Below are 10,000 nucleotides of genomic sequence, written 5' to 3'. Positions count from 1 at the left end.
TGCCCAAATAGTGACGCAAGTGGCAATATTTTCAGGGGAAATCTTTAAGGAACGACTATATGTATATATATTATTCTTTTCTTTTTAGGGTAATGTTATGCGATAGGGGGGTTAGAATGCACTTATTCGGGTGGGGGGCGGGGGGGGGGTGCATCTGCAAGGTCGATGTGATCTCATTCTTCCTCTTTTTCTCTCTGTCTGTCTAGCTCTTTTCTCTCTCACTCTCTTGCTCTGTCTATTTATCCATGTCTCGGTGTCTTTCCATCTCTTTTACTCTCTCTCCCTCTTTCTCTCTCTTTCTCTCTCTCTCTCTCTCTCTCATTCTCTCTCCCTCTCTCATTCTCTCTCTCTCTCTCTCTCTCTCTCTACCTCTTCCTCTTTCTCTTCTTTTTCTTCCTCCTCCCCCTCCTCCTCCTCCGCTTCCCCCTTCTCCTCTTCCTCTTCTTCCTTCTTTTCTCTTCCTCCTCCTCCTCTTCTTCCTTCTCCTCCTAGAGCTAACATCAAAAATGCCAACTGTACTCGTTTTCTATTTTCTTTTCTTTTCCTTTATTCAATTTTCTTACGAGGCAAAAATGCACACGAGAGGCTGTGATTATTTACTGAATGCCTGTCTGAATAACTTTGCTATATTACAAATTATCATCTTCACTAACCTGTCAAAGTGTTATCACTCATTACCAATCTGTCATCTTTCATTTCATTACCAACATGTCAACAAAATCACCTCGGAAAGAAAAGCAATTATGGATCACCACTTTCCATTTTTTTCAAATATAATTTATCTCTCTCCAAAGGCACATGTGATGGCCGGATGTCCCTCCCCCTCATGGTCGTCATGTTGGTTCTGGGATTCATCACTTTCTTCGTCAACCTCGGAGTCATCATCAGAACCATCAAGATCCTGCGCCACGGCCATGACAACAAACCCGCCTTCTATTTTATAGGTGATTCCCCTGAAACAAAAACCGTTTTCTGTGATTAGCTAAATTTAGGGTAACTATTTTCTAAATTGTCTTCGTAACTTCTTTGACAATATCAAAGGGTTTTCCATTATAGAATTCATTTCTCCTGACAGGAAATCTCGCCCTAAGTGACCTGGCTATTGGTCTGTATGTGATTATTGCTTTTCTGATGCACATGACTCGCAGAGGTGACCTTTGGCAGCAGACAACGTGTACATTGCAAATAGGTTAGTAGAGGCAACCGTTTATTTTTTTCTTCTATTATGATTTAATGGGTATTTCTAATTATTTCTGATCCAGCAGTATTCCTTAAAAATGTAATAAGGTAATCAATTAAAAGTTCATCCTAGCTGGAAATATTTTACTTGGGTATCCTACACGATGACAAGAGTAAGATAAAGAGAAATACAAGCTTTGTGTTTGTTCGAAGATCGATTGGCAATGATTGTAATGATCATGAGAATGATACAGAAAAAGATAATAATATTTAGAATGATATTAAACAAAACTTACTGTCTCGGTGATAACGTCAAATTACTCAGCTGGTAAACTATTTACCTGCATTCCACGCTAACTTCCGTACTTTCTGCTAACGCTATCTTTTTCTGTTTCAGCCGTTGCGGTGACAGCCTGTCAGGAGACAATCTTCACCATTGTACTGATAGCGGTAGATAAATACCTTTATATCTGCCACGGCCTCAAGTATCACCAGATTGTCACAACCAACAGAGTATATGCTGCCGTCATGGTCTCCTGGGTTCTGTCCCTTATCATAGGTGGGTTCAAAAGCACTGGGGTTGTGATGAAGTTGAGTAGTAAACGTAAATAGATGCGTTTATTAGTAATTACTTTGTTTTGAGTGAAGGGTGACTGTAAATGATGTTGGATGAATAAAGTGTATTTTTTAAATATAAATAATTATCTTTCTTATTTCTATGATTTTGTATATACAGCTTTTGCAGAACATGGTGCAAAAGTAGAAGTTTCCGTAACTACGAAAAATCTAAATCACATCTCGAAAGCCAAACGTCACCTTCATTTTACCCTATTTATCAAACGCCTCTTCCCAGGTTGGCTTCCGGCCATGGGGATGCAGATGAGCTGGGAGGAGTCGTGTAGTCGCTGTGCTTTCGCTCAAGTTATATCGCCGAACTTCTCCATTATTTTTTTCATTACGTCTGTGAGTACTGATGGAAGCTTCTGTTTGTTTGTCGAGAATGATGGGCATGATGCGTTTGGGTTCGCTGAGGTGACGAGCAGTTGTGTCTTGTAGTCAGTTGTGTAGGCAATGAGATACGTATGAAACCATAATACATATGTTCTAAATTAATTGAAAACCATTGTGAAACTCTGCTGCCTCCCTCAGGTGGCTTTTCCCTACGCCGTGGTGGTGACGCTGTACACGATGCTGCTCGTGCTGGCGATCAAGATGCAGAAGTCGCGCTACGGGGGCTCCTACACCGGCCGGTCCTCCGCCAGGTCGTCGAACTTCAGACTCTCTCTCATGTCGAAGAAGTCTGCCAAGTCCACCAAGTCCAACTCAACAACCACCACGACCAGCTCCTCGAGTGGATCCCTGAAGAAGGCTGGCCGGCGGCAGATGCGGCGGAAGGCCCTGGAGGAGTACAAGGCTACCCTGCCGGACTTCGCCGAGCGGGACGTCACGACCAAGCTGATTGCGTACAGATCGGTGTCCGGGGAGGAGGAGGCGACGGCGGGCGGGCCGAAGGGAGGGGGAGGTAATGCTGTGGTGGATGGTTATAACGCCGAAGGAGGAGGGAGACAGGAAAATGAAGTCTTGTACAAAAATGCGGATGACGATCAGACGAGAGATTCACAAGAAGATGGGAATAAAGTGGACAGACCTTATACTACTGAGGAAGAAATTCCATACATTTCGCCAAAGAACGCTGAAGATGATATCGAAAGTGAACGAGACGATTGTGTAAATGAAGGAATGGTAGAACAAGATGAAATAGTGACAAATACTGACGAAGTACAAAATGAAGAAAAGGACGACAGCCATACTGATCAAGAACAAGAACAGGCACAAGAACGTTCGTCAGCGAACATAGAAAACTCTCCCGAACCTCGTGAAACGGACGAAAAATCAGGTAACCGAGACAGCATTGAGTCCTCAGAAGTATCCCCTCCTACAAAGATGACAGACGAAGAAAACGGCGGCGCAGAGAAAACGGAAGACAGCGCATCTAGAAGGAGGACTTGGCTACCCACGAAATACTTTAATCGAGTCATGACAGATACGAGAGACAAAGTCCTCTTCCTCAAGAAATGCCGAGCCGTCAAAACTGTCATCCTCATCATCGGTTCATTTACAGCTACATACGTCCCCTTCGTTGTAGGCGTCATGGTCTATTGCCTCGAAGAAAAGAAAAGGGAATGCCTTTTACACCTGCTGAACACCTTGCTGTACTGTGGCGTTGTGGCGAACTCCCTGGCCAACCCGATGCTGTATGCTTACGGGTACAGGGAATTCAGACTCAAAACTAGGAGGTTTAAGGGCGTCTTTGCGAGGGAGAGAACGAGGGTTGTGGCTTGATTTGTTTTATAACTAGAAAAAAACAGTTTATATTTAGGTATTGTAAATATTTTGAAATTCGGATACGGTAGAAGTTTACAATCCTTGCCGAAATCCCCAACTCAAGCTAATAACCTTGGTGGATTCCATGGGGGTTATGGGAATTTTGTCAAGTAAAAGAAAAATGAGAAAGTGGAAAACTCCAGCCAAGTAACAAATAGAAAAATCCGGGCACGGAAGATCCGACCGGGGCCCTCGGTGAACGCATAAATGAATGAACCATCCTAAAGGCACAAATTACCACAAAGGTTGGCTTTGCCCCCGGACCCCTCCTGATCGCCGCTTCTCCGTAGACGGAGCTCCGCAACGGGACCACTTCACAATCACAATCACTTCATTTACTTAGCTCCTTTCTAATCTCTGTGTTTCCTACCCGACAGCTTCAACCATTTAAAAATGCAACTTCGGTTTACGTTATGGTGAAGCGAAGGGTTGTTGGGAAGTGACGGACTTCTGCAGCTGCTACACGAGTATTTTACTTCACTGAATGTCGCGTTATCTTTGAGAGCGTAACAATACCGTTGAGTTTCTTCTTCTTTTTCTTCTTCTTCTTGGTTATCAATCAGCGGCATGTTTTCACCTGAATATCGATCAAGAATTCGGAAATACAAGTAGCACTGTAAGCAAACTTCTCTCCTTAAGCGAGCGACCTGTCAAGAGAGAACTGTCAAATTTGCCGGTAGATGACTCTGCATGCGCAACATACGAATGTACAAGCATTTCTAATAAAAGTACGTAAACGTGTAAGGTTTGCAGAAGAGTTTAAAGAAATTACACTTATAAGGTTTGCTAATTTCCTGCAATACATTTTCGTCGATTGCCTCGCATCGGTTCGCTTCTACAGAGTAACTTAAATATCAATAAATATAGTTCTTCATTGTCTACAGTACTACTATCTTGGAGTTCCTCTAATAATTTCTTTAATAGTTTCTCTAATCTTAATATTAACAAAATCATTTGACACTGGGACAAATACAACATAATAATATAATATAATTATTATATTATATTAATATATATAAATTATATATATATATATAAAATAATTATATTTTTAAATTTTTAATTGCACAATCGTTTGATTTTTGGGTACAAATATATATATATATTATATATATTTTATATTAAATTAATATAATATTTATATATATATATAAGGGATATATATATATATATAATATATATATAGTTAATAAAATCATTTAATATTTGGGTAAAGTAAACAAATTAAAATTCTATATTTTTTTATATATTTTATATATATATTATTATTGTTATAATATATATATGATATATATATATATATAATATATATATATATATATAAATAGGTGTTGTGTGTGTGTGTGTTTTTCTGTTTGTGTATGTAATATATAATATAAAATATTTATATTAATATTTTAAATTAAAATATATATATATATATATATAATTATAAATTATGTTATATGATTTTGATATATGAAATTATTTATCATTATTATTTTTTATTTTATCATTTTATTTTTTTTGTTATTATTAGCAAAAATAAAAATTATTTGAATATATATTAAAAGCACACCACACACACACACACAAACACACACACACAACACACACACCACACACACCACACACAACACACACACACAAATATATATTATTATATATTATTATAATATATTATTTAAAAACACATAATATATATGCTTTTTTATTATATGTGTTGTGTGTATATATGATATATTTAATGCTGTGCTATATTATATTTTAATATATATATATTTTATAATATAATTATATATATATATATAATTATTATAATAATAATATATGTGTGTGGTGTGTGGTGTGTGTGGTGTATATGTATATTATATATAAAATTATATATATATATAATATATATATATATATTAATATGTGTGTGTGTGTGTGGTGGTTGTGCGTGTGTTTTGGTGTGTGTCTGGTCTGTGTGTGAAATATTATAATATATATATATAAATATTATATATATAATATATATAATATATATATGTAGTTTTATGTTGTATGTATTTAATATAAAAGACACACATACACACATAAATTTTTAATCATATAATTTTTATTCTTATATATATAAATATATATATATTATATATATATATATATATATTATATTAAAATATATTTTATTTTATATATATATTTTATATAATAATTTTTATAAAAGTGGGGTTTTGTGTGTGGTGTGTTTATGTGTGTGTGTGTGTGTGTGTGTGTGTGTGTGTGTGTGTGGTGTGTGTGTGTCTGTGTGTGTGTGTCTTGTGTCTGTGTCCATGTGTAACTGTGCCATCCTTCCGAATGAGAATTGTATAACGTTTCAGATGCAATACTGTAAATATGGTTGGCATTTTTCTTCTTGTTAAATGGACTATTACTTTAGGTACAAAGTGATAACATTTTATAAAAAGCAATAGGAATAGAAAACAAACAACACAACATAAACCCAAATACCTTAGATATGACCAACTTAAGAGTTCGTCTTCTTTTTCGACTGAACTTATTTTTAATAAAATTTATTAGATTTATCCTTTAGTATCATTTTTATCCTTTGATTAATCGATACTGAAATAAATGAGTTTAATGTCGGAATGTGATTTGATGTGATGTTATGAATGCATTATAACAGTATTAGATCCCTTTCAACTATATTAATCGAAATTTATTAATCTTGAAATGCGTTGAGTTATAATAAAATTATTTAAATTATCATGAAATCCTAACCGTCAAAATCCCTTTATGCTTATATCAAAGTTTCTTGAACTATGTTAAAATCCCATTTTATTAACATTGCTAAAATTCGTTAAACTATAATAAAATCATATGAACTATAAATACCACTATCATAATCCCTGATGCTATGTGAAAATCGCATTACCATATAAATAAACGTCAGTCGTGTTAATATAAACTTTCAATAAAATCCTTCAATCTTTATCAAAATTGCTAAACTTAATCAAATCCCAATTAATATTGAAATTCCCTGAACCTTGAGCATTTCCATTTTTCTGTCTAACCCTTAATAATAATAATAATAATAATAATAATAATAATAATATAAAATAATAATAATAATAATTAATAATAAAAAAAAAACAATAAAAATAATAATAAAAAAAGATAATAAAAAAACATCAAACATAATAATGATAATAATAATCATAATCATAATAATAAAATAATAATAATAAAATGATAATGATGATAATAATAATAATAGTGATAATAATGATAATAATAAAATAATAATAAGAAGAATATTAATGATAATGATAATGGTAACAATAATAATGATAATAAAATAATGAAGATAATAATGTAATGAAAAGCGAAGAATAAAATAATAATAAAATGATAAAATAAAACAATAAAAATAATTATAATAATAACAAAAATCACTGTTATTATGAAACTTATTAACATCTTAATTATCATTATTATCATTATCACTATTATTATTATCATAATCATCATCACTATTTTTTATCCTTTTTAAAATTTTACTTTTTTTTATATTATTATAATTATTATTTTTGTGACAGCAGTATAACTACTACTATAATAATAATGTAATAAAAATAATAATAAAAATTATAATGATGATGATAATAACAATAGTAATGATAATAACATGACAATAATATTAATCATGATAGCAATGATTAAAAATAGATAATGATAATGACAACAATGATAATAATAATAACAATAATAATAATAAAAAAAATAAAGACAATAATAATAATAAATAATAATAATAATATAATAATAAAAAATAAAATAATAATAATAATAATATTTTTATTTTATTATTATTTTATAGTAATGATAAAAAATAATTAATAATTGATATAAAATAATAATAAAACAAAAAAGATAAAAATAAAAAAAAAATAAAAGAAGATAATAATAATGATAACGAAAATTATATAAAGGAGAAAGAACGAGAGAAAGACAGAGAAAGAGATACACAGACAAACACACATCATTGGTTAGCATTTTCACTTAATAAAACCATAATTTCTCTTCTCTTCATCATGCAGTGGGTCATGCATAACAAATATTGCGGGAAGTCGTGATAGAAACTGAAATTGAAAGATATAAATGATGAGTCATTTGATCTCGACAGAGGGAGAGGGGGAGAGGGAGAGGGGAGGGGAGGGAGGGAGGAAGAGAGAGTGAGAGAGAAAAGGAGAGGAAGTGTGTGTGGATGGGAGAAAAGAGAGAGAGAGAGAGAGAGAAGAGAGAGAGAGAGAGAGAGACAGACAGAGAGAGAGAGAGAGATTGGGGAGAGGGGAGGGAGGAGGGGAAATAATATAATGAATATGACGACGATGATGATGATAATTAGATTAATAATAGTGAAAAATAAAATAATGGTGATTGTAGTAATAATAGAGGTAATGAAAATGATAATACCAAATAATGATAATGATATTCATAACAATAATCACAACGATAATATTACTGATAAAGACAGTTAAATGATAATTCTGATAATAATGAAAAAAACAATGAAATCAATTATGATAGCAATGACAATAATGACAATATTCATGATGAAAATAATGATGATAATGATAACAATGATAATAATGATAATGATACTACTACTACTAATGATAATGATAATGAAAAGGATAATGATGATAATAATAATAATAATAATAATAACAATAATAATAATGATAATAATAATAATGGTGATAGTTATGATAATTATTGTTACTATTAATACCACTATTAGCACTATCATCTTTATCGTTATTTTTTCTATTATTGTTATTATCATTATCATCCTCCTCATCATCATTATCATTATTTTTTCATTATTATTATTATTATTATTATCATTATTATTTTTATTTTTATTTCATAATACCAAAATTTTCATTTTTAAATGATAAGAAATACTAATACTATAAAAACAATAAAAATAATAAAAACATAATAATAATGATAATAATAATAATTACTGTTATTATTAATATCATTATTATCACTATCATTTTCATCGTTATTATTTCTATTATTGTTATTATCATCATCATCATCATCATCATTATTATTTTCATTATCAGTCTTATTGTTATTATTTTCATTATTATTTTTTTATTTTATTTTTATTTTCATTTTATTTTTTACATTTTTTATTATTATCAATATTATCATTATCATTACTGTTGTTGTTGTTGTTGCTGCTGTTATTATTATAACAATATTATACGAACAACAACTTTAACAACAAGAACAATAATAATGATGATTATAATAACAGTAATGATAGCTAATACTGATAATATTAGTAAAACCAACAATGATAATGTTGACATTGGAAATGATATGGTAATGATAATAACAGTAATGATGATGATGATAATAAAAAATAATAATAATAATAATAATAATAATAAAACAATAACAATAATAAAGATATATAATGATATATAATAATAATGATGATAACAATAATAACAACACTAGCAACATCAATAACGATAATTAGAAGAAATGATAATGAGAATAATTAAAGTATAATAATGATAATAGTTCTGATGGTAAAGGTAGGAGCAATAATAATGATATGGTAAAAATGGAAAATATCATGAAACGTAATGGAAAATATAAAAAATGGTATAATAAAATTGTGATGAAACAAAATAAATGAAAACCCTTATAAATAATGATAATGAAAATGATAATGAAAATAATATCAATAATATTAAGGATAATAAAAAACAATGATAATAAAAAAAATAATAAAAATAATAAAAAAATAATAAAAAATAATAATATAATAATATAACGAACAAGTTTTCCCAGATTGAGCCCCCCTTTTTAGCACAACATTTTTTTCATATCACTTTTTCCCCCCCTTCTTATTGTCAGCTGCAACGAGAAAGTAAATTCCCGCAGGTGCAAATATTATGTGGGCATTATTTCCCCCTCGGGAAAAAAAAAATCACCCAAGCTTTGTGTTGAATTTTATCTGGAGGAACGTAAATTCAAAAGATGTTTGCCCCCAACTGTCACATCATGGCACCTGGTGGGTATTTGCTGTTTGAAAGCGATGCGTGAAGCAGGTTGATCGAATTAGCAGTTGCGTGTTGTTTATGTTGATGATGATTAGGTTAAAATGATAATGATAAGGTTGAAATGATGATGATGATAAGGTTTAAATTAAGATTGGTTGAAAAAGAAATGAATTTGGTTAAAAGAAATGATGATAAGGCAAAAAATTAAAGGTGAGTAGGTTGAAAATGGGAAAGTGTGGTTAATTTATAAAAAATTAAAGTTAAATTGATAAAAGTGAAATTTTTAAAAGAAAAAATGCAAAATTAAATTTTTTAGACAGTTAGTTTTTAATGCTAAAATGATGGGTGGAATGTTAAAAAATAGAGATAAGGGTTTTAAACAA

The 10,000-nt window shown here is 30.9% G+C and overlaps 1 protein-coding gene across 2 annotated transcripts in view; it reads left to right on the top strand.

The window, feature by feature from the left end:
• Nucleotides 1-4,543, top strand: part of LOC119598744 (muscarinic acetylcholine receptor gar-2-like) — a 7,287-nt gene extending 2,744 nt beyond the window's left edge. Inside the window, exons 3-7 of one of the 2 annotated variants that reach the window (XM_037948529.1) lie at nucleotides 795-944; nucleotides 1,076-1,189; nucleotides 1,577-1,738; nucleotides 2,033-2,142; nucleotides 2,329-4,543. In XM_037948529.1, the coding sequence (XP_037804457.1) occupies nucleotides 795-944; nucleotides 1,076-1,189; nucleotides 1,577-1,738; nucleotides 2,033-2,142; nucleotides 2,329-3,522 (1,730 nt within the window). In that variant the 3' untranslated portion in view covers nucleotides 3,523-4,543. The remainder of the gene's footprint in view (nucleotides 1-794; nucleotides 945-1,075; nucleotides 1,190-1,576; nucleotides 1,739-2,032; nucleotides 2,143-2,328) is intronic. The other variant, XM_037948530.1, reaches the window with a different exon arrangement.
• The last annotated feature ends 5,457 nt before the right edge of the window (nucleotides 4,544-10,000 follow it).

The sequence above is a fragment of the Penaeus monodon genome, chromosome 41 (genome assembly GCF_015228065.2).
Source record: "Penaeus monodon isolate SGIC_2016 chromosome 41, NSTDA_Pmon_1, whole genome shotgun sequence".
In the NCBI taxonomy this organism is placed as follows: domain Eukaryota; kingdom Metazoa; phylum Arthropoda; class Malacostraca; order Decapoda; family Penaeidae; genus Penaeus; species Penaeus monodon.
Note: the sequence above shows the minus strand (reverse complement) of the source record. Positions and strands in the feature narration are given on the sequence as shown.